Here is a 27,108-nt window from a genome sequence, read left to right on the forward strand (position 1 = left end):
ATCCTCCATATAGTCCGTAAAAGATTTAGCTTAATCTTCTTCTGTATATGAAATTCCACTAGGTCCATGGATAGGTGGGATTGGTTTATATAGTTTCTTGAATTTGCGGTAAATGTCAAACAGGGAATTATCCTCTATAGCCAGGTTATTTCGGAAAGCGGTCCATTTTTGGTTTTTGAAGCTCTTGATTCTTCTGTTGATTCCTTTTTGCATTGAGTTTGATTCAGAGTTATGGATCCCTGATGTTTTGCCATTTTTACGGAGTCGGTTTTTCTCTTTAATATTATTTCTAATATAGACAGACAGTGGAGGGAAAGGCTTGTTCGAGTAAAAAGTATTGGTGGCGTCCTTTAATGCAGAATTAATGCAGTTGATAAATATTGAGACTTTTTGATCTTTTGTTTTTGATGCATGGATTTCCTTGAATGGAGTTATTCAGAATTTCTAAGGATTTGATCAAATTTGGTACTCCAATACTTCTGTGTAATGAGGGGCCATTTATTAATGTGAATTTCAAGTATAATGGGGTTGTGGTCGGAAGAGAGGGCTGGGATTGCAGAAATATTGCATCTTTTAGTAATGTTATTTGAGTGAAGAAGTCAGTTGTGGAGGCACTATTGTACCCATAATGGGAAGGCTCGTCTGGGGCGTGAATATTATAATTATTTGATTGAATGAAGTCGAATTTCCTTTCCTGTTAGCAGGTCCTTGGTCCAGCAGGGGTGTTTAGCGTTAAAGACAACTCCGACAATGGTAGAAGTATTAGAATTTAGGAGGTGAATCAGTTCTTGTGCGCTGGAATTGTTATTTGGTGAGATGTAAACACTAGAAAATTTGAATTTTTTGTGTTCAACTGTAATTTCTATTGTATTACTTTCAAAAGTGGTGCTGGGATTTGGAATTTGAGAGTGTTTTATGCTCCTTTTAACAAATGTGATGCTGCCAACGCCTCTTCCTGTCTCCCGATCCGTACGGTAGGTGTTATAATTAGCATATAATACTTTGAGTGCTGGTCTAAGGTGATTATCTTGTATGAGTATTACATCAGGTTCAATTTCAATAATGAGGTTGGATAATTCATCCTTTTTATCGTTAAGACCATTTTGCGTTCCATTATGTTGCACTGTTGCTGAAATTATTGGAATTAAAGATGATTTCCTATTTTTCCTATTATTTCGACTACTGCGATTATTCTGTCAAGAAGTTATTTCATGATTTTAATGTTTTAGAGACCTTGTATCACTATTGTCCAGATTGTGTTTAGCGAAGAGAAGTCGAAGAGGTCTGATAGGGAGAATTCTGCGGTGCTGGTATTTTCTTTTCGAATGGAGGTTTGAGTGAGATTTTCATTACTATTGTTTGACGTTAGCGGAGGAAAGTCTTGACTTCTGTTAGTCCAGGGATTGATTGCTGGTGGAGGGCTGGGTTGGAATTGAGCTTGCTTGTTTTATGGTCTGGCCGGACAATTAGAGAAGTTAGTCGAATGAGGACCTTTGCAGTGGTAACATATGGCTGGTTGGTCTCGGCTATGGGCGCATTCTATAGATTTATGATTGCCTCCGCAACTGACACATATTCAGTCTCTGGTGCAGAGCAAGGAGCTGTAAAAAAAATTCCTGGCATCTGTAGCATTGTGAAGGGACTGGTTTCTTGCGTAATGATTCTACTGATACGTTCATATAACCAATGCGTTTGATTTTGAATAATTCCTTATTTTCTTCTGATTTTGGTATATGTACTAAGAATAGCGGCATTGGTTTGTTTTTCTTCTGTTTCTTAATAATGTACTAAAGTTAACCTGGAATCGTTTGTCGAGTAATTCTTGAGTGATGGTTTGGACGAATATGTTGAACTGCGGTGCTTGACCACCAGGGTGCCTGGGCGCCATAGCCCTACCCCTCATGGAATAACATGATAAAAGTTTCGAATTATGAGAAATATAACTGAATGTGCTAAATAATTAAATGAGCAACAGTTTAAATTCATAATTGCTAATAGTTAAATACATATTTTTTTCCTTAAGTACCTGGATCTGTGGTGATGAGTAAGCCTCTTATTATAACTTTTCAAACCTTCTCTTCGGGCAATAAGTAGGTATGTTTCTTTTACTATTTTACAAATGAGTCGGTGTAAGTCTGGGTCTGCAGGTTGTATTTCGTGCCGCGCCCGTTTAAGGTGCCAGTTACCTCTTTTCCAGTTTGCTTGTTTAAGTTTTTAAAATTTATCCGGTTGGGGAACGTCATCTACGACAATAATAGGCACTTTATCATTTCTGTTCGTTTTGGGGTTGGAGTTTTGTTTTCTCTTTATGGGAGTAGTGTCACTCTTGTTTGATTTGTCTTTTGGGGTGTAAGTGAATTGAATTGCTGGTTCATCTTCGTTGTCTAAATGCATTTGCTTCTCTAGTTGTCTATATCGATTACTGGTTTTAAGGGAAGTCTCCTAATCGGATTTAGTGTCCGTTTGTCACTTACTGAAGAGAATTATAATTCAGCTATTGATTTATTAAAAGATAATTTTGGTCGCCAAGACCTAGTAATTAATGCTCATATGATTAAATTTTTGAATCTGAAGCAAGTAAGAAATGCTGTGAATGTTAAGGAATCGTGAGAGTTCTATGATAGTTGCGAAATTAAAATTCTCTTGGTGTTACAGCCGGCAGCTACTGACATTTACTCTGTCCAATTTATTGAAGTTATTAACTGCAGAAATTGCTCTCGATTTTAATTGTAAAAGAGCTGACACGGAAAAAATTGGTGTAGAAGAGTTTCTTTCATTCATTAAAAATGAAACCGAATCTAGAGAAGCCACAATCAACGTGCAAAGATGCAATTATCAAACTAACGTTAAAAAAGAAAGATATTAACACAGTAATAATAAATTTACTAGTAATTATAAGTGCGAGACACCTACAGCGTCAGCTATAACAAAAAATGTTAAAAATGCTTGCGTTTTTTTGTTCCACTGGCCCTACACGATTCTATCCGACATAATTTTGCAGCGCTACTATCATCGCGGTGTGAAAAAAAAAAAAATATTCAAAATATGAACGAGTGCGCTCGTTGTTATTTACAGTTAGGGTGGTCGATCTTTAATCGGAATAGAATGTTTCATTTCATTGAAAAATTTGAGGAATTAGATTAAAAAAATTAGAATAGCGGGAACATAAACAACTCAGCATGCCCTTTAGCAGAAGCTAAAATTAAATGTTCATAAACTTATGGCGACTAGCAAAGTGGAAAATGAGTCCAATGTTGCTATCAGCAGTAGCGAAGATGGTGTTGCAAAAACAGCTGTTGAAGACGAGATTGAATTACCTAAAGATTTCGAACCTGGTGCTTCTAGGGTTGCAATTCTTTTGTCTACGGGTTCCTATGAAGAAGAGAGTGTTTCAAATGAAGATTTTGAAAATTTCAGTAGAAAAAGCAGTTGCATCAGCGAGATAGAGCAGGGTGTATCGGCTGTTGATTTGAATGATTCCTTACCAAAACAGGCTTTACAGAGCTCAGATAATAGTAGTAAAGATGAAGTAAGTATGAAATTGTTCTATCTTTTTATAGTAGCCGTATAGTTACTTAATATATTATGTTAAAATCTATTACCAATCTTTAAAGGAAGAATTTAATTAGTAATTTCGTTATATCTGAAATAATGCTGTTAACTTTCAAATTTCAATAATTTAATTTTCAAGTTACACTTCAGTTTTTATTTTCTGTTTCCTTACCAGTTGGTGTAAACATAACTTGACAATGTTCATCAAATATTATTTACTCTATTTTAGATCTGCCTTCTAATATTGTAAATTTCAGATCATTATAAAATTATGGTAATATAACTAATGCCTTTAGTCAAGCTTTAGCTGATGTTTCTTATGTTTATGTATATGTAAAGCAAACTTCTAATTTTAATTGGCAGTAGTCCCTTATATTGTTAAAATTTACTCTACTGTATTCTTTGGCGAATCGTCTCTTTTTTTACACAAAGATAGGCACCAGAAAGGATCGGCACCAATTTGAAGATGGTGTCAATACTTCTGCCCATTACACAAAACCAAAACAAAAAGTCAAAGACTTACACAAACTCCATGTTCATGTATATATTGACCTATTTTATCTTAAAAGAAAAATTGGAGAATTTCACAATCTAGGCATTGCGCACTGCCTTAACTTTGTCCATGTACACATGGATCTATTTTCACTTAAACAAAATCAGGAAGCTAAAACAAAAAGGAAAGTGCAGAATCACCCACTGCTTGGTACATTAAGAATTGCGCACACTCGCTATCCATGTACACATCGACCTATTTTCACTTTAAAAAAAAATCAGAATTGCACGGCACAAATTCGGCATTGCGCACTCCCTTGACTCTGTCCATGTGTACACATCGATGTATCTTCACTTAAAAAGTCAAAGAAAATTGACAAAATCCAATTCTTCTTACTCTTGTAAAAAGTGCCAAACATAACGCGGCAATTAAGTGGGCGATGTACTTTAGCCAAAACAAAGTTAAAACTATCATGTTAACCAGAAAAAATTCGATGATGTCTTAACACAAAGAGATGAACAAATAACTAAAAATAACATATTTCCTAATATGAAAACATTAAACGTCAATTTTTTAACATACTTTTTTTCACATGCATACATTTACGATTCCCACCACCATCTCCTCCATCCTCCACATAAGCAATTCAATTAAATTTTGGTCACCACTGTTAATCAACATTCATCCTCTTAATCACCTTTTATTTACTCAATTGATGGTACCCACAGCAAAATAATAGCAAGTTGAAAATCCAAGACCATACCATGCACGTGCAAGGAAACACAGCAACTGAAAACTAAAGCGGGACCCATACGAAAAGGATTACTATTACAAAAAATAGCCAAAATCTAAATTTATCACATGTTTGGTGATATTCACAGAAATAACCGGTTGATCTTTACATTATGGTAACTTGGCGTTTTTTTGGCGAAAATTTGGCGACCAACTCTCCTACAGCAACCCTCTATTTTTTTTTCCCGCCGCCATTTTGTCTTCACGAAGTAAAGGCACGTTTCTTTTCTTTTTATCTACTGAACACTTCTTCCAACAATCTACTAGCCGAATTACACTTATGCTAGAAATTTTATCTAACAAAACTGCTTAATCATGACAAATATTCACTGCAAAATTAGAAAAAAGTGCACAATACCATACTCCTTACGCGTTTTTCAAAATAACACATACACATAAACCATGTACACGTGGACTTATTTTTACTTAAAAAAAACATCCCACAATTACATAAAAATGGCATTGCGCACACTCTTCACTATATCCACATACACTGCTTTTTTCATATAAATTAGAAAAATTTCACGAAAATACATGACAATTTTCTGAATCTTTAAACCCGGTAAAAAGAACATATATGAAATTACCTGATCGCGAAAAAGTATATACCCTTTCCAAATATGAACATTTCCACATATAAAATAAATAAAATATCAAAAACTTTTACCTCTAAATCATCTATTATATTCTAAACGTCACCAACGAATTCATACCGCAAACATAACAAATACTTAGTGTGAAATATTTAAATTATTTCCATGCACGTTTACTTCAACTAAAACGTATACCAAATTCCTACAAACATAAAATTCACAAAATAACTATCATTTAATTAAAATATCACTAAACCATGTACACGTCGACTTATTTTTACTTAAAAAAAAAATCCCAGAATTGCACAAAAATGGCATTGCGCGCACTCTTCACCATATCCATGTACACTCCTTTTTTCTCATAAATTAGAAAAATTTCACGAAAATGCATGACAATTTTCTGAATCTTTAAACCCGTTAAAAAGAACATATATGAAATTACCTAATAACGAAAAAGTATATACCCTTTCCAAATATGAACATTTCCACGTATAAAATAAATAAAATATCCAAAAACTTTTACCTCTAAATTATCTATTATATTATATATGTTACCAACGAATTCATACCGCAAACATTACAAATACTTAGTATCAAATATTTAAATTTTTTCCATGCACGTTTACTTCAACTAAAATGTATACCAAATTCCTACAAACATAAAATTCACAAAATAACTGTCATTTAATTAAAATATAATTAAATTCAAAAACACTACTTAAAATATTAATAAGCACATACATTAAATTAATAAAAATTAGCTTACAATTCTAATTACTTTAAACTAAATCATTGCTAATAACAACTTTCCCAATAATACCAAATTACTTTACTTCCACCTTGCATTTAGAACAATGCATAAAAATAATATCCTCAAATAATTAAAAATACTAACTTACCTAATCTTCTTCAGAACCTTGATTACGTGTCCGATAAACTTTTATTATTTCATCCGCTAAATAAAAAGCAAGCGTATGTGCGCCTGTTTCAGGATCTTTAAAATCATACGTATAGTTCAAAGCAAGGTACCAGGTAAAATAAATAACTTAATAAAACATCTTTACTTCTATCTCGCACAACCTTAAAGAAACACTTATTACTACCTGTTTCAATCCCACTAAATACCCATTTCGAATTCACTTTAGTTAGGGCCATGGGATCCAAAATTAACGAACACTGTTTCACACAACACAGAATAAAGCCAAATACAAAATTTCCAGATTTTTTCCCGATTTCCCCCCTTTTCTGATTAAAGAACCGTAATTCGTCCATTAATATCACATGACATATCCCATGATCTCTCATTTCCCTCACACAAAATAATGCGTAATCGGAACTGTGTACTGCTCACATTATTACCAAAGTCCCAGGTAGTAACCTTTATCGCCTCCAAAATATCGCCAAACTACCAGTTACCATATTCTAAAGATCAGCCAAATAACCCCTTTTTAATGTCAAAAACTTAAAAAAAAAAAAAAAAAAAAAAAAAAAAAAAAAAAATCCCAAGGCTAGTTTTGCCAACATTATCAACATTAGGGTTACCAAAAAAACCTATTTCATGCAGCGGGCTTCCAGATTTCACAAATAACTAATACCACTTGGCGATTTTTTTCAGACAGAAACCAAGGGGATAACAGTAAAGATCAGCTTCCTTATAGTCCTCATTTTAATTTGGGTACTTCCCCTTTCTTTCTGAAAAATAGTAACTATTTATAACATATCAGTTTAAACTGCACCATTTCAAAATTAATCCATGTAACTAAAATTTCTTTATTTTTCCTCTATTTCTTCTGAATGTGCCGTGCACTATCCTGCTTGCCTTCATCAAAGTAACATGCTGCTGCTCTCTTCTATCTGTCATCCTCCCAAAAATTGAAGGATGTATATTGCTTCCATTATGATGTGTAGATCAAATTATGCATCTAAAGAATTTCGTTATCCAGTAATAAAATTATGTTGAATGTATGGCTGTAAGTGTTGAAATATACCTCTAGAGTCTATTACAATTATTAATATTTTTCTTTTAATTGCAGCAGTAACATTTTTCTCCGTTTCATCGTGTATTTTGTGATCTGCAAGGCCATCTGATCAAACATAAAATGATATATGAATATTTTAATCTGAATTTTTTAAAAATTTTATATTAAGTTAAAGTTTTCAGAAAGATATTTGATGTCATAATCATGAAAATAAACAAACTGTAAGGTATTACTTTTTGAGAAAATTATATTCTTCTTCTTTTTTTAGTTTTTAAGTAACTTTTGGTATATGATGTTATTTTTTACCTCATTTTCTGGGTAAATTTAAAAACTTGGATTTTAAAAACTGTTTATTATCCTTTTTATAACTCGGAAAGATGCTAAAGAATGCTAAATACTAAAATAATTCGTCAGCAATTGTTGCAAAAGATTCATAAAAAAAAACTTTTTATATTTCCTTGAAAATTTCATTGTACATAGTAGTTAAAATACAAAGTTATTAAAAGAAATTCTGTATGTGTTGAAGGTTTAGCGGTTGATCTTTACATTATGGTAACTTGGCGTTTTTTTGGCGAAAATTTGGCGACCAACTCTCCTACAGCAACCCTTTATTTTTTTTTCCCGCCGCCATTTTGTCTTCACGAAGTAAAGGCACGTTTCTTTTCTTTTTATCTACTGAACACTTCTTCCAACAATCTACTAGCCGAATTACACTTATGCTAGAAATTTTATCTAACAAAACTGCTTAATCATGACAAATATTCACTGCAAAATTGGGAAAAAGTGCACAATACCATACTCCTTACGCGTTTTTCAAAATAACACATACACATAAACCATGTACACGCCGACTTATTTTTACTTAAAAAAACATCCCAGAATTGCACAAAAATGGCATTGCGCACACTCTTCACTATATCCATGTACACTGCTTTTTTCTCATAAATTAGAAAAATTTCACGAAAATACATGACAAATTTCTGAATCATTAAACCCGGTAAAAAGAACATATATGAAATTACCTGATCGCGAAAAAGTATTTACCCTTTCCAAATATGAACATTTCCACATATAAAATAAATAAAATATCCAAAAACTTTTACCTCTAAATTATCTATTACATTATACACGTCACCAACGAATTCATACCGCAACAATTACAAATACTTAGTGTCAGATATTTAAATTATTTCCATGCACGTTTACTTCAACTAAAACGTATACCAAATTCCTACAAACATAAAATTCACAAAATAACTATCATTTAATTAAAATATAATTAAATTCAAAAACACTACTTAAAATATAAATGAGCACATACATTAAATTAATACATACATAAATACCCATTTCGAATTCACTTTAGTTACGGCCATGGGATCAAAAAATTCATGAACACTGTTTCACGCAACACAGAATAAAGCCAAATACAAAATTTCCAGATTTTTTCCCGATTTCCCCCCTTTTCCGATTAAAGAACCGTAATTCGTCCATTAATATCACATGACATATCCCATGATCTCTCATTTCCCTCATACAAAATAATACGTAATCGGAACTGACTACTGCTCACATTATTACCAAAGTCCCAGGTAGTAACCTTTATCGCCTCCAAAATGTCGCCAAACTACCAGTTACCATATTGTAAAGATCAACCGGTTTAGCTATTAACTCATATTATAATCTATTAGTACTTTAATAGCTTCAAAGGGTACCCGTTGTATTATCGCGAAGTTGTTGTTTCATTCATCGCCAAGTTATTGTTTCATTTATGGTAGCCTGGGTAATTGAATGTTATGGAAACCCTATTATAATGTAATCGGTTGCATGCTTTGTGGTAAATTTGTAAGGGCTTGTTGTGTGTATGTGTTGGTTAGGAAGTATATTGCTTGTTTTGTGGTTTAGACTCTAAAATGGCTGAATGTGGTAAGATTAATTTGAAGTTTCTGTACAATTTGGAAAGAAAGGAGAAAAGAGCATTTGACTGGTGTGTAAATGAAGGTTTACGTAGTAGCCATTATTAGGTGCCCTGTTTGTAGGAAGGAAACCCAGATAATTTTAGGAAGTTTTTCAATGTTGTTAAGGGATTTTGTTTGACTGAAGACGTGTTAATTTGTAAATAAGGTAAGTGAATATTTCCTTTGTGTAGTGCAAAGATTAATTTCCTTCTTTATGTTATTTCATTGTTTGATTTAAAATGTAGTTTATTGAGATTATATACGAGGGCCATCCAGGAAGTAGATTACGTTTCCGTCTGTGTCCGCTAGGGGCGGGGCTAGCGCGGCCATCTTGGGGTCAGAGCGTTGTGCAGCTCAGTCTGCATCTAGCCGTGCTAGTGAGAGGTTCGTGCTGTGCTCCGTTCAGATACTGTGACGGTTTGAAATGTCTGCGTTAATTGAAAATCCCGCGAGCTGCGAGGTGCGCTCAGTAATAAGGTTTCTGACTGCAAAAAACTGTAAACCGATAGAAATCTATCGGCAGCTTCGTGAAATGTATGGGGACAATATTATCACTGAAGGTGGAGTGCGTCAGTGGGTCATAAGATTTCAAAATGGCCGAACCAATGTTCACGACGAAGATCGAAGTGGGAGACCCAGCATAGTGACCGCCGAACTTCTCGAAAAAGTCGATGCTAAAGTCCGTGAAAATCGAAATTTCACAATAACGGAACTTTCTTTGAGTTTTCCACAAATTTCGCGAAGTTTGTTGCACGAAATCATCAGCGAAAAGCTTGGTTACCACAAGTTTTGTGCAAGATGGATTCCAAAAATCTTGACAGAGGACCACAAAAATCAGCGAATGGCTGCAGCGTTGAACTTTTTGGACGCTTACCATAAGGATGGTGACTCTTTACTCGATCGCATCGTTACTGGTGACGAAACATGGGTGAAACATGTGAACTGTGAAACGAAATTGCAATCAATGCAGTGGGGGCACACAAGTTCTCCCCAAAAACCCAAGAAATGCATGCAAACAATGTCGGCAAGGCGCAGGCGGCCGAATTTTTCGACGAAGGAATTTCCAAGCTCGTACATCGCTACGATAAATGCCTTAATTTGTATGGTGACTATGTAGAAAAGTAGTATTTGAGTGTGGCTTTCATCTGTATATAATAAAATTTGTTTCCTATACTTTGTTTATTTTTTTATTCCAAAACGTAATCTACTTTCTGGATAGCCCTCGTATATATATATATATATATATATATATATATTTTTGGTTGCTCCTTTGATTTTTTAAGTGAATGTAATTCAATGTGTACATGGACAAAGTCAAGGGAGTGCGCAAAGCCTAGTTTGTGCAATTCTCTGATGTTTTTTTAAGTGAAAATAGGTTGATGTGTACATGGATAAAATCAAGGGAGTGCGCAGTGCCATTTTTGTGCAATTCTAGGATGGTTTTTTTAAGTGAAAATATGTGAATGTGTACATGGATACTGAGTTTGGGTAGTTCTTTGTCTCTTTATTTTGGCTTTGTGTAGCCGCTACACAAGCCAAAATAACAAGTTGAAGAATTGCACAAACTTGTATCCATGTACCACCCAAAATCGCCAAGTTTCGCCAATGGGTACCTGTAAATATACTTTTACCCTTCAAAGTTATTTTCTGCTGCCCAACCTCCCTCATAACTATGGGAACAAAAGCTTCAGCAGACAATCTGAATCGCCTAATTTTATTCTTCTATTTCCATTTAGTGTGTGTAAAAAGTGCAGGAATAAAAGTTGGCTTCAATTACAATCCCAAATAAGGTGGAGAAAATAAGTTCTATACGGTGGTGTTTAGTATTATTGCTAATTTGCTGATATATATTGTTAACTATTCCCAAAGGGCCAGTAATTCCTACCATAGTTACTCACAGTCAATCATTATAGATTATAGATCATTCCGGATAATGGACGTCTGGATTGCAGACTTTGTACTGTACCACTTACATATATCATAAGAAGTGGTTAAGCACATGCTATCATTGCTTCGGCAATTACTGATGATAGGCTATCTAGCAGGTTGAGATAATTGTGGTTTCAGGTAGGAGTTTTTGAGAATTCGTCTCTTGAAAAGTTTGTTTCATGAGATCTTCCACAACAACAATAAAAAAGCCTTCCACTCCCTCTTTTAACAGTATCAAACATCCACTTTCTATTTGCCCTTCTACCTGTATTATCCATTCTTTTGCTGAACTTGCCCTCATCAATCTTCTTAACCATACTAAGACCACTAATCATTTCACTCTTTTTTACATGTACAGCCACACACTTCTTTACAAAAATTCCTATTCCAAAAGCACAGTTCAATTTGAGTCGACACTCATCTTCCATTCCCTCTCAATACCACCGAACACCCACTTTCCTTTCACCCCCATGGCCCACCAGCTGCTGAGCGGTAAAGTCGCTCAACACTGGTAGTTCGGTCTGAATCCTACGAACGGGCTGGCGGCATGGGCGTTTTCATAGTTTTCCCCATGTGTAACGTGTATACGAGCCAGTTTCCCTTAGAAAATCCTCCACGAAGGCGTTCCTCCCCTTAGGCCGATAGCCCTCGAGGCTTTGCCTTAATCACACACACACCCATTTACCCCTGTTACACTTAATTTTTGCCTAACTTGTTCTCATCAATCTCGACAACTGTTGTGACTGCCGATTTGGCTGTTAAAAAGCGCTGAAGTGCATAATTTGATTTTGCATATTTTTTTTGTGGCAACTCTGTTGCACTTTGTTTTAGAACCGACTGAGTTGGTAATAATAGTTTTGAACTTTCATTTTGAGAGTAATTTAAAATGCTAATATGTTGTAAATAAACTTTGTAAATAGTTAGGCTGCCGTAACATTGGGGAAACAATCCATTCTGAATTACCAGAAAACCACTACCAGCTTCGATATTTGGTGCCAGTTTAAGGGACACCCTTTTCTACGTTAAAACTTTTTTTTTTTTTAAAAAGAGTCATTTTACCTTACATTTTATTTGAATGTGCCAAAGTGGCCATCAACAAGAGCATTTGGAGGTGTAGCATGAAAAGTTGCAAACAAGAAAAAAACATACATGCTTACAACTGATTCATTTGTTTCAATACAGCAGTGTATTTACTGTTGGGCAGAGGAATGGATGTGACATTTTTAGACATTAAGATGTAAACATGTTTGCTATGTAAATTCTGAACTTAGATAAAACTTGGCAGTAATCTTGACATAGTTTAAATAACAGGGACCATAATAATAAAGAAGAATCTTTAAAAACTTTAAGAGACCAAAGAAAGGGCTCATTTCAATGAATAAAGAAACTGATATGAACTAAGTATTGTGTTACATATTGTTTTTTTAATTGCTATTATTCCATATATTTCTGGAAACTTGAAAGAAGTTATAAATCGTGCCTAAAAGTTACTGCAGTTAAAAGTTGTAAATGCGGACGCCCATAATCCGGAAGGATCTATAATGCGGACCTCAAAGCTACAAACTTTCTGCTTATGCGTCAACACATAATGCGTTCGCGCATGCGCATATGCATTTACGCATGCACGTAATACTTAATACCTTTACACATGCGCATGAACGTGCACGCATGCGCTTTTAATGTATAACGGACGGTATAAGCTAAGCTAAAATTGTCTAATTATCTATTTCAGTTAATGTTGCAGATTGTGTTGTTCCTTAATCTTCGAATTGGATCCGGCTTATTATTTTTTGCAGACTGTTAGAGCAATTTTATAAAAGTAAGCTAGAACTTTCGAATATGTCAAATAGAATCACTGATATATATTTACTAATCCGATGATGGAGTTACCAAAGGATCTACAAAGTGAAAGCATGTTTTGATGTCGATCAAACAAAAAGTGGAATTGCTTTAAAAAATTGATAAAGGCATATTTTTTGTTTCTCTAACCATTCTGAAATCTGTTTATCAAATTCACGCTGCTCTGCGGGGGAGGGGAACGTCGCGGAGAGCAAAGAACTGGAAATTGATCTGTCAGCACTATCCTTATCTTCAGGGCAGATGTTTTTATTTTATTCGGCTCATAATTCATTACTAAATGTAGTATTTCATCTCGATGTACTCTGTCTTTGATATGATTTAAATCAAATTCATTATAAATATCACAAATACACATCAAATAGTTTTCTGGTTGCAATTTTCTAATTTCGATTATGTGTAATGTATGCTTTACGCATGCGCGCATTGAAAGAAATGTTTGTCCTCGCTTGGCGACAAATTTCTTGCTAAATATTTTTGGCGAGAAACTACATGGTGCCATATTACTATCTAAATATTTTGTCTACATTTCGAACTTTAAGCCTAAAATTTCTCCAAAAACGCGGTTTTCGCAAAAGCAAAAACCACGTTTTGGACACACAATTTATGTTAAAAATCCGAAACAGAAACAAAAAATTTAGATAGCAAAAACATAAAGTTTTTAACCAAAAATATTTGACAAGAATCCATGTACTCATATACATGTGACAAGAATCCATGTACACATGTACAGATATGTTTTAACTTAAAAAAATTTACAAATTGTACAATCTCAGCAGCAAAGGAATCCACGAACTACGCACACCTCACTTAAATAAATTAACAAAACAACAATAAATTTCAAAGAATACCATGTACACAGCATTCTGTTTAAACTTAAAAAAACATCTATGAATTGCATAATCTAGGCATTGGGCACAAATCAACAAAATAAACTAAAGTAACTAAAATAAATTATGAACATAACATTCTGCAAAATAAAAACAATAAAATAAAATCCACTTACCATAATGGATACATCTTCGGACAGCAGAACGTAACTGTAACATGCCGCCACATACTCTCTATGATATTTATATTACAGGCAGACTCACTATCCACAAAATTGATAGTATTAGTATGATTCACAAATAAATGTTCAAAACCTGAGTTAAGTTTCAACGTCTAAAAGGTTGCCAAACAAACAACATCGTCCCCAAAACCAGTGCAGAATACATATCGCCATATTTGGTGATCTTAAGGCATATATAAGAGTAGAGCCAATATTTTTCATGTACGTATTAAAAGGCAATATAATTAGAATTTTTATGTTGTATAGTTGATACATGCAAGCAGCCTGATGTTAATTCAGGAATGCTTACAAATACCAGCTTTAAATAATAACACTTTCTGAATCCAATACAAGTTCTCAAAAATGTAATTTTTCAAATTCTATTGTAGCTTTAATTGATAAAGACAGTTTGTGCATTAAATTATTGATATATTCTTTCAGTTCTTTGAATTTTAAACTACTTTGCTCTGATTAGTCCAAAGGGATTTGAATCCCGAAGGACTATTAGTTTCGTTTTGGCATTTTGCGTCGGACTCATAAATGTCGGTTCACTTTTCAAACTGTTGCCACAAAATGTTAGAGTCCTGCATTATATTTGAAGAAATTAAATAAGGAAAAATCTGCATAAATGTATGTATATTTCTCGTATTGTGATAAAACAACGGTACATAGAGTCATCGAATTTTGAATAACTTAATCCTCCAATGAATATGAGCATGTGGAAGACCAAATTTGAAATTTGAAATTTGTTTTATGATCGATTTCCTATTTTTTAAAACTTTGACGAATTTTTGATTAACAATCTCAAGGATTTCAAAGCGAGCAATGGCAACGTTGTGCAGAAAAAACATTTTTATCTCCAGCGTGTGAGTCTCTGTATCGGAAATTCTAAAGATATGCTCGTTTTAAAACTATTTTGCGATATTGCTGTTGCACTGGATCTTATGGTTTAAGTGCGAGGAACATGATATTTATTAAAGAAAGGTAACACACAAAATGTTAAAAAACGCCCCTTTGGACGTAATTTAAAATCTGAAACATTTCAGATTTTTTTTATTTTTTTATTTTTTTAATATTTGTTAAAAAATACATAGCTCCGCAATATATGGAAGAATTACACAAAGTAGCATTAATGATATGCAGCACATCACAAAAATCATGTGAATTAAGTAAGGATTTTAAAGTAGATTTTTTATATGTATTTTTGACTGTTGCTTAAATTTTAGTACACATTTAAATATTTTATTAAAATATTAACATTGATCTGTTTTCTTTTAAAGGAATCTAAGAATGAAATGGTTACTATTGAAGCTGAACAAATAACTGGAGACTTGGACAAAGAAGATGGTAATGAGTTGAATGATCCAATTTGGAAACAACAAGACAACCATATTTTTGTGCTAAGTGAAGCTGGCAAGCCCATATATTCTCGGTATTTATATTTCATTATGTTCGGTTTCTTTATACATTTGATTAACTTGCATATATTTATGGCAATAATTTATATATATGTTACGGTGAAAGACCGAAATCTGGAGAATGTCGACTTTCACCGGTGAATGTCAACATTCACATAGTCTCTTGGTGTATGTCCGAAATATTTTCCAAATACTCTTATTTCTGACTTACACCGGTCAATGTTGACATTCACCATGTACTAATGGTGAATGTTGAACATATAACAATATTATACTTTCTTCTATTAAATTATTATTAATTCAGTCGCGAATAAACGTACTTGAGACTTGAAATAAGAACTTAAGAACATGAGAACCTAAAACACACAATACATTCAAAATGAGAAAGGAAAATAATAGAAGTTAAAAACTTACTTAATTATACAGTACGTTCTAAATGAGTAAATAAAATAACAGTATTAAAAAACTTACTAAATTATGTGATTCAAATCTTATTTATTGCAACAACTTTAACTATTATGGCACTTTATGACCTCTCTTTTCGACTTTCACCAGAGCATATCTGTAATTGTCGACATACACCAGTGAGGGTCCAAATACAGTCAAAAGTCATTAATCCAGACTCGTCGGGACTTTGACGATTCCAGATTATCGATTTTTCCGGATTATAGATCATCAGTTTAAATCTGGTAAGTTGGCATGCAGAAATTATAAAATTAAAAATATGAAACAGTAATTTATGAAATAAACAGCAATTATCATCTAAAGGATATCAAAATTTACAAAAAGTAAAAGCTAAATATTTATTTGTTTACTTTATTAAACATTTCTTTCAATGTAAGTTGTTTAAGTTGCTTCGTTTCATGTGATAATACTTTCTCTTTAATTCTATTAAACAGACATAATTTCTTGTTTAGTTACAAAGTTCCGCTGTTCAAGTCCTATAATTGCTGTTTCGAGAATACCGACTAATTTGTCAATGGAAATTTTTTCGTTTTCAATAACCTCGGTGTCACTTTCTTCACTATCAGAACCGAATTGTAATGACGAGGAACTTAATTTAAATCATATCAAAGACGGAGTACATCGAGATGAAATACTACATTTAGTAAGGAATTATAAGCTAAATAAAATAAAAACATCTGCCCTTAAGATAAGGATAGTGCTGACAGATCAACTTCCAATTCATTGCGCGCCGCGTCGTTTTCCTCTCCCCGCAGAGCAGCATGAAATTGATAAATATATTTCGGAATGATTAGATAATCAAAGGATATGCCTTTATCCATTTTTTGCAGCAATTCCACTTTCTGTTTAATGGACTACGAAACATACTTTCGCTTTGTAGGTCCTTTAGATATTAGTAAATATATATCGGAAATTCTATTTGACATAATCAAGAGTTCAAGCTTACTTTTATAAAATTGCTCTAACAGTCTGCAAAAAATAATAAGCCGGATCCAATTCGAAGATTAAGGAACAACGCAATCTACAACATTAACTGAATTAGATAATTTTAGCTTAGCTTATACCATCCGTTATACATTAAACGCGCATGCATAAACGTATTATGCGCATGCGCACATGCATATTTGCAGCCGTAAAGGTCTTACGCACAGGCGTAAATGCCTATGCGCATGCGTGAACGCCATGCATGCGCAGAAAGTTTTTAGCTTTGAGGTATGGATTATAGATCATTCCGGGTTATGGGTGTCCGAATTAACGACTTTTGAGTGTATACAAGAATGTAATGAAATATTCAGTCTTTCAACGACGTATTTGGTCAATGTTGATATTCTCCGGTGAAAGTTGACATTCTCCAATTTCGGTCTTTCACGGTAATATATATATTATATACACTGAAGCATTAAACAGAGGAGATTAACAAAATTTTTATTGTTTTGGTTTTATCTGTACTATTTCCCATTTTTTCTAGTTGAAATATAATTTTGGTTTTTAATTTGGTATCTTTCTTTAATTTGTGTTTCACTCATTTAACTTGTTTCGCGAAGATAATAGGTTGACCGTCAAATATTTAAGTGGCAGTTTCGTTTTCGTTTTAAATTTTGTGTTCTTGAATTAATATGTATGTAATAAGACTGTGCCATTATTGTAATAAGATGACTTGGTGAAAGAAAATTGCAACGGATTGACGATAGTTCTCTGCATTATAATTTGAAGAGAATTTACTGTGTGGTTAGAAGGATGACCCTAGAAGACAGATGTGACTGCTAATTTAGAAAACATAATTTTATTCTTTGATAATGCACATCATTACTATAGGTGTGCTATGCACCTCCTCCACTTTTATACAGATAACATCTTTTTAAAGGATGAAATTAGAAAAGTACACTCTTAGTGGCTAGCGGCAAGGGGACACATGTTGGGTTCATGCACACTTATCCACGAAGTCTGAACCCAACATCTGGACGTTAAACTGTCATGTTATCTGAAATGGTAAAGAATATGTAATCTGTATAAAATTGGGGGGGGCATAGTGCACCCATAGTGATGATGTGCGTTATCAAGGAATAAAATTATGTTTTCTAAATCAGCAACCATGTCTGTCTTCTAGTGTCATCTTTCTAAGTACGCAATAAATTCTCTTCAAGTTATAATGCAAAGAACCATTGTCAGTCCATTGCAACTTTCTTTCATCAAGTCATCTTGTTACAGTAATAGCACAGCCATGTAAGATATAACAAAATGCAGTGGCTATCTTAAGAAACGATTGGCGATGACCTCAAAATTAACTATTCATTTTATGTTCTCCCCCCCCTACATTCATCAGTTCTTCCAAATTCGAGATCTTTATACATTACATAGTAACCTAAAATTAACCAATCACAGGTTAGCTGAACTCTTGCATCATACTTAGTGTAAATACTCTTTGCAAAACAACTACGTCATTCCTTTACCTGGCTTCTACCTTGCAAGCAACTTTGTGCTGCTTATGCTATTCTTTGTTGTCTAAGATGCCTATGTCATATTTTTAAAACCAGTCTATATAAAAATCAACGTGTTTAACAATGATTAGATAAATGCCTTGTCTACAAAATTGATCCGATGTGAATTACCATGGAACAAAGTTGTGTTTTAAACAGCCACATCTGGAAGTTACTGGATTTTGCATCTATCTCTCTTACTACGCACCTAAAATACTACATATATATAGTACAAAGTCCGAGATCCGGATGTTCAATATCCGGAATGATCTAAAATCTGGACCTCAAAGCTATCACCAACTTTATTTATTTATTAATTTTTAATTAAAAAAATTTTTTTTTTGTGTGTGTGGTTTATGAATGCGCATTTGACTCCCCTCCCCAGTGCATGTGGAGAGTCCTGATTCTTAATTTCACTTCGGCACTAAACAAAATACCTCGTTATTGAAAAATCAATCATTTTGGCATAAATTTGTTTGATCAATAATTTGGCTCCGTAGCTGTATTTCTGTATATCAAACCGAAACATTCCACATAAATACATCATTGGTTTTATGTCTGCTAATATTTTATATCCCTGACTACAACCTGGCGAATCATTATTTATTATATTTTGTTTTCATCACCGCTTGTTTATCAACACATGACAACTTGAGTAATGTCTCATGTAGCAACGCTTAAACAATTTCTTTTATATTAGCAATTGAACAACAAAGCATATGGTAATCTTTTATGTTGACATTGCGCTTGGCGATTATTACAGATAATGAGCTAAAAAATTTTGATAGGAAAAATTTAACAAACATTTCTTCCATATGCTAAAAATAAATTTTGTTAATGATACTCATTGGCCAAAAGATACATTTAGTACTATTTGAATAAGGAATAGCTGATTTGTTATTAACATCAACTCAGAACCAGTGCCAGAGCTATTATTAACCAACTCAGAACCCACCGAGTGGCAGATGGCGGTGGAGGGATTGGGAGTAGAATTTAGGAGCCACAGAGACTGCATTAGGCACCAGCCCTCAATAAGCCTTAAGTATCTGTGGGAATTTATTTATTCAGGACTCGGATAAACATTAAGCATGTGCAAAAAATAGGCATAAGTATGATAAATAATTAAACTAATACAAAATTGGGCTTAATTGTCTCAGTGCACAATAGAAGCAACATAAAATATAGCGGAACAACTTGTCTTTAGTTGTAATAACTTACTTAATCTTCTATTATCGGTGGTTCTTGTGTTCTATTGGCCAAACAAAGACACTTTCCTTTAACTAAATCTATTTAATGAAGAGAAGCCTATGTACAAATACACTGACTACCAATAAGTATTTGGACACCTATGCAAATGACGATATTTGCGGTCCTAAGGTACATCATGGACTCCGCCGGTATATATCGTGTAGGAAACAGCATCGGCTTTAGTCGCATGCAAGATGCCTTGCAGTTCAGAACTCTCTGATTTCGAGAAAGGTATACTTATCGGGTATCACAAATGTGGCCGATCCTTAAGGGGCATATTTAGCGATCTGAAGTACCCAAAATCAACAGTAGCCTATGCGATTAAGAAGTGGAAGGTGAGCGGTGATTGTCGGAACGTGCCCTGAGTCGGCAGACCAACGAAACTGGGAGATAGAGACCAACGAGTGCTGTCCAGAGAAATTCGGAAGAACCGCACCCAACTGATGGCCCTCATCCGCAAGGAGTTTCAACAGGCATCTGGGAGTATTGTTTCAATGAATATCATCTGTAAGGAAGCACATCTGCTTGGTTTTCATGGTCTTGCTGCTGCCCATAAGCCTTTGATCACAAAGTCCAACCGGTTAATGTGGTGCAAAGCACATAGAAATTGGACTGTAGATCAGTGGAAACAGGTTCTTTGGAGTGACGAATCAAGGTTCACCCTTTACCATTCGGATGGCAGAGTCTGGGTCTGGCGTCTACCTGGAGAACGTCTACTGCCAGAATGCATTGTGCAAACAGTGAAGTTCGGCAGAGGTGGAATTATGGTCTGGGGGTGTTTCTCTTGGTATGGGCTGGGACCCTTGGTCTCCATTCATGGTAAGCTCAACTCTGATGTCTACTGCACTATTTTGGAAGACAATGTGCTTCCTACGCTGTGGCAGTTTTACAGGTTGGACCCCTGTTACTTTCAGGACGACAATGCCAGTTGTCATGTTTCGATGTTAACCAAGGCTTGGTATGGTTGTAATGGAGTTCATTGAATGGACTGGCCTGCCCAGAGTCCAGACCTGAACCCTATCGAGAACCTCTGGCACGAGTTGCATCGCCGAATTCAGGGGTGCACTACCCGTGCAAAATTGGTGAAGGAACTTCTATATCTTCTCCAAGCTGAGTGGAAGAAAATACCACTAGCTGTCATACAAAGACTTGTGGAAAGTATGCCCCAGAGGGTCCACGCTGTAATTACCTCTAGTAGAGGCTCTACCAACTATTGATTTTGAATAAAGTTAGTTTTTCTTTTCTATCACAGGTGTCCAAATACTTATTGGTAGTCAGTGTATTATATAGTACAGATTACAGAGTATCTAGTTTATGCCACTCTCAATCACTCTCATCAACCTCTCAACCCTCTCTGCTGAAAACTCTTAATTAGCTAAACATACGGGTGGCGCAGCGCCCTCTATCTCTTTTTTCTACATTAGTTGTCAATTTCATGAACATTGGCTAAATTTTATGATAATGATATGATAATATTGGCTAAATTTTATGTGAACATTGGCTAAATTTTATGATGATAGCCTTGATCTGAAGGTTTTCGGATATTGCAAAAATGTGGAGAAGCAGTAATATATGAAGATGATATAAAAGAAATCTTTCATTGTGATGACAATGCTTCTCAATCATCAATCAATTAATGGATGGCAAAATCTGTAGCATGGTTCTAGATCCAGAAAATACCGCTACTGGTAGTGAAGAAAGTGACTGAGAGGTTACTGAAAGTGAAAAAAAAATTGAGTGACCAGTTAGTTAGAATTCTAGATACAGCAATTACAGGATTTCAACAATGGAATTTTGTAACTGAACAAGAAATTTTGGTTTAATCATAGTATAGACACGGGATTTGGCGACATTATTATGAGCTGTAAACACGACATTTATGATGAGCAGTAAACGAGTCATTTTGATGTGGGCTACAATTTGCAAAATCGCACCAAGGCGATGCCATATACTAGGATTTTACAGAAATTATGTCTGTCTACAGAATTAAAGAGAAAGTATTAGCACAAAAAACAAAGCAACTTAAACAACTTGAAGGAAATGTTTAATGAAGTAAACAAATAAATATTAAGCTTTCTTTTTAAATTTTGATACCCTTTAGATCATAAATGCTTTATTATTTCATAAATACAAGCCATCTTAGTAGATTTAAACTGATGATCTAATATCCAGAAAAATCCCAAATCTGGAATCGCAGAAGTCCCGACAAGTCCAGATCTTGGATTTTGTACTGTATCAAGCAGTTTTCAACCTTTTTTGCACCATTCATCCCTTTCGCCTTTGCTAGATGAGCAATCACCCTCATACTTTCCAAAACTAAAAAATGCATATACATTTATTTAGGTTTAGATTATTTTTTAATGTGTTGGATAAATAAGAAAACAGAGAGAAAATATTGAGAAGTACCAGAACTTGAAAAAAAAGTAATTTTTTATATTTATAAATTAAAACTAAATAAGTAAATAAAGGCTGATTGCATTTCTCTCTAAAAACTGCAAAATTCGCTCTGGTTGAGGTGCCGACATATACACTGGTGGACAAAATTAAGAGATGGACCACTTTTCCCCATTTATCTCAAGAAATACTGGATAGAAATAAATGAAATTAGGCATGGATATAGCTTATTGTATGACAATAATATGTACAATGAAATGAACAATGAAAATGCCATTCATTAGCAAGAGTTATGGCCAAAAGTGCAATGCTGTCCAAACTTGAGGTGAAAATGTGTTAGTTGCCTCTGACAGATAGCATGCACAATGAGTAGCCATACTGTTAACAAGAGAGTTCAGGGTGCCTGTGGCAGTTGCACCCACTTCTCCACCATAGAAGTTTTAACTCCTGAATGGCTCTGGTTGAGGGTTGACATATTGCAATAGTCCTCCTAAGAGCAACCCAAGCATGTTCAATAGGATTAATGTCGGGAGATTTATCTGGTCGATCCATTTGTTGAATATCCTCGCTTTGCAGATAATAACCAATCAATTGCGTCATATTTGGTCATGCATTGTCATTCATAAAAATGAACTCGGAGCCAATAGCACCCCTGAAAAGTTGCACATAGGACTGCAATCTCCTGCCTGTACCTCTGGGCATTCACAAAACCAGTGTCAAACACATGGAGTGGTGTGCAAGTGTCTTGCATGATCCCTACCCAGACTGTCAGTGGCGGATAGGGCTGGAGCAATTTCAGGTTGATCAAGAAACTGGAACGTTCGAAACGACACAGATGACTTGGCGAGACAGCCCTGTGTGTGTGAAAGACATGGATTCAGGGACCGCATATTGCGCTTAAATTCGCATGAGATACGGTAGCTGTAGGGTAGGGGCAGAGTATAGTCGACAGCGTCGATAGTCGGAAAGTAGACTTATGAAACTACACTATCGCGTTCTAATTTAAGTGTGAAACTGAAAATATTGCATTATAACTGCAATTAAAAAAGATTCTCTAGTGAATTTTACCGTGTCACTGAATAATGTAAGTTGACAAAAAATATTGCAGTTCAATTTTTTTACATTTATTTTTAGACAGGTAGAATGGATAAATGAAAAATCAAAAGAAGTACACAGAAACTTCGAAAAAAGAGATAAAAACTAATAAAGGATTCTGCAAACATTGCTAAGAAATCACGGATGTGTATCCTGGATAAAAAACCAGAGCCTTTCCTCACGACAATTACTGCGCAAACACAAGAAGAGGCCACCATTTCAAAAACATTTGAAGCTGAAATATCAAACACATGTGAGGACAATTCGGTGCTACTAACAACGGACACAACCAGAAAATATTACCGTAGCAACAACAAGCGCATCATCATTGTCCTTTTCATATCCATTGGCTTTTTTCTATCCATTCTATTTTGTATATATATATTTTCATATCCATTCTATTTTGTATGACCAACAGCAGCTCAAGATTGATAGGACTTTATTAGCAAACATCCTTGCCAACCTTCAGCTTCAAAATATTTGCCTTTTCTTCCCAATCTAGTGTTCTACCTTCCTAATGGAAGTAATGGGGAAAATGGTTGAGTTTCTGTAAAGAGACAGACGAATTATTCTGCTTCATTTGTTTACTTTATTCCAACAACTCTAACAAAAATACTTTTGTTAATGGAGGAATGCGAGATTGGTGCCACATAATGCAATGCGTGAATGAACATGAAGTGCGTAAAATTTGTAATAAATATACAGAAGAAAAGATGTATAATATTATGTTCTCAGAAGCGTTGACGATTCGTCAAAAAATGCAATACAACGAAAGCAAGTGTTGGAAGTAATTACTGACGTTCAATTTATCGGAAAAAGAGGAATTTCTTTCCGAAGTCATAGGAATGAAAATGCGTGAAGCATAAAAGATGTTAATGTTGATCCTAGAAACGATACTATTTTTCCTGGAAACGATACTATTACTTTCAAAATACAAACTAGTTCTTCTGAGACATATCAATGTTATAACGAAACATGTTAATCGTCAACATAGAGGGAGTAGCGTAACATTGATATCTAAAATGCCGATCGTAACTAGCATCAAGAATGTCATGAAACTGTTAATGTTAGCTGAGATTCAAGAAGCTAATTTTTACTCACTTCAAATTGATACTACTACTGACATAAATCTAATGGACCAATGCTCAGTTGTTATTAGATATCTTTATAAAGGAAACATATACGGATGAGTGATAGGTATGTTATCTTGTACAGATTCCACTGGACTCAGTATATGCAATATGAGCATCAACTTCTAAGAGAGCATGAACACTGATGTCAGAAAATGGATTGGCAATTCTACAGATGGTGCATTAAATATGCAAGGTGCTTAGAATGGTTTTACTAAATGGTTAAGTGGAAAAGTACTTCACCAAATTCACGTTTGGTGTTACTGCTATAAATTTAGTATTGATCGATTCTACAAATAGCGTTTTAGAGCAAACTTCTCTTTTTTCCCTAATAAATGAGTGTAGCAAATTCTTTAAAGAATCCTATCAAAGAATGGATGTGTGGAGAGGAATCGATGACAAAACCAAATTTAAGAAGCTTCATCACACTGGTGAAATTCGATGGAGTTCAAAATACTACATCCCTCCCCCTTAAAGAATTGGCATGTTCAATTATGAAGATAATTGTTTATACGTAGAATTAATACTTTTATTCAAAAGTATCGCTTCCATAGATATACAAAATGCACAGACACGACAAATAGCAAAACCTATTCTGGACAAAATATCAACGTTTAGAATAATTTTGTCTGCTCACGTATATTTCAACATACTGAGCCAGTAATGAAATATTTGCAGACTAAAGGATTAGATTATATCCTAGCATATAATATGGTTACAAGCTCTTTAAAAGCCATTTCCATTTTAAAGCCATTTTCTTTTCATTTTGATTTATTTAAAGCATGAAAATCGTTTGTAACAAAATATAATAATAAACTAGAAAGGCTGGGTTGTGTGTGATACAAGAAGATCTACCTCCTAGAAGATGCCAAAAAGTGAAGCAAGTGGACAATGAAGAATTGTCTGTCTGTAATTTCAGTTTCCCTATCAAACAATTCTAAGTTACCATCTTTAATTTTGTAATGGATAACAACATTTCATCGATGGAAAGTAGGTTTAAAGAGCATAGGAAATGGAAAGACATATCTGTTCTCAATCCCCCAAACTTTTCAAAGCCATTGTCGCCGAATTCTTTCAACAATTTATGTATATTATTAGGGCACTATGCAGGTGTAACAATTGGTAATTTTAAGGATGAATATCAGGACCTAGCAAGTAAATGGGAAATACTAAAAAATTCAATTGAAAATCATTATTTTGAATCTGATACCGAGTCAGAAGGAGAGAGTTCTCTTTCTATTAATGAGCCTTCATCCAAAGCTAAATGTAATTTTTGAGAAAATTGCGTCTTGTGTATATAAATTACTCTTGAAATATAATTTATATAGTAACTTGTATGCCAATGTCTTTTTTGCTTATAAGTTTGTACTCCTCCTGTCTACAATGCAAGTTGAATGTGAAAGAGCTTTTTCAAAATTAAAAATTTAAAAAAGTAGATTAAGGAGTACTATGAAGCAAACTAATTTGAAATCATTGCTATTGATGAACATAGAGTTGTATCTCTGAGTCAAACCCACTTTGTTTTCCAAAATGCGTATTTTCGTCAAGTTGAAGGATTGGCTATGGGTAATCCTCTCAGTCCGGTACTTGCTGACATTTATATGCACTATTTTGAGATGAAATGATTTGATAAACTATCTTTTCGTCTTTGGATTCGGTATGTTGACGACACTTTCGCACTTTTTGACGGTTATAAAGAAGATTTATCCAAGATTCTATCTATTATGAATTCAGTTGATCCAGCCATCCAATTCACTCTTGAAATTGAATCCAACAATTCCCTCCCCTTCCTTGATATTCTTATAATCCGCAATGAAACTGATTTTAGCACTACTGTGTACCGTAAACCCTTTGCAGTTTGTTTACCACCCCATGCCAAGTCATGCCACCCTGTTAAGCAAAAAATGGCTTCTTTTTACTATTATGTATTCTGCACGCGTAAAGTTTGTTCCTCTGAATCTTTACTTACCAATGAACTTAATTATTTGAGAGCAGTTGCGATTGACCATTGATTTTCTCCCGTGATTATTGATAAAGCTGTTAAAAAATTTTCAGATTCCCATCAAAGAAGACATTCCACTGTTAGAAGTAATATTAATGACCTTGTCATGCTACCATTTTATCCTTCTGTTAGCTATAAAATTGCACGGATTCTCCAGAAATTCAATTTTCAAGTCGGTTTCTCCCCTATTAATAAAATTCACCCTTCGATTCTAAAAGATTGCATTTCTGTCTTGAATTCTTGGGGAATTTATAGTATATCGTGTCAGTGTGGTTTAAGATATATTGGCCCAAACAAAAAGAGCGTTGAAGTTTCATATCAAGGAACGTGAATCTTATGTCAGAAAAGGCGAAATCAACAAGTCTTCAATAGCGTATCATAGTTGGATATTTAACGATAATTTTTACTTTGGGTCTGCAAAAATTATCCAAAAGGCTTCTTTCCATAGGTGAATTGGATTTTCTTGAGGCTTTTCATATTCACAAAGATTTAGCATGTTTAGTTAATGATTTGAAGTCCAATCCAGTCCTTCCTAATGCCTTTAAAATTCTACTATCTTAATTCAGTTATTTTTGCTGATAGATAGCGTTACCTCCTCGCGTTTGGTACTACCAGAGGGTATAAAAATCCGTTCAGTGCTTGCTTTCCATTATTCGAAGTTCAGATTTTGAGCAT

At 34.3% G+C, this 27,108-nt stretch overlaps 1 protein-coding gene across 2 annotated transcripts in view; it reads left to right on the top strand.

The window, feature by feature from the left end:
- Nucleotides 1-3,044: 3,044 nt before the first annotated feature.
- Mon1 (vacuolar fusion protein MON1 homolog) overlaps nucleotides 3,045-27,108 on the top strand; it is a 53,849-nt gene continuing 29,785 nt past the window's right edge. The window contains exons 1-2 of one of the 2 annotated variants that reach the window (XR_015040869.1): nucleotides 3,045-3,529; nucleotides 15,485-15,636. Coding sequence is in view for 1 of the 2 variants with exons in the window: in XM_085815941.1 (XP_085672067.1) it covers nucleotides 3,221-3,529; nucleotides 15,485-15,636 (461 nt within the window). In the remaining variant the exon portion in view is untranslated. The remainder of the gene's footprint in view (nucleotides 3,530-15,484; nucleotides 15,637-27,108) is intronic. The other variant, XM_085815941.1, reaches the window with a different exon arrangement.

The sequence above is a fragment of the Stegodyphus dumicola genome, chromosome 4 (genome assembly GCF_044657685.1).
Source record: "Stegodyphus dumicola isolate Sdum_Otavi_A_Nest chromosome 4, ASM4465768v1".
Classification (NCBI taxonomy): Eukaryota; Metazoa; Arthropoda; class Arachnida; order Araneae; family Eresidae; genus Stegodyphus; species Stegodyphus dumicola.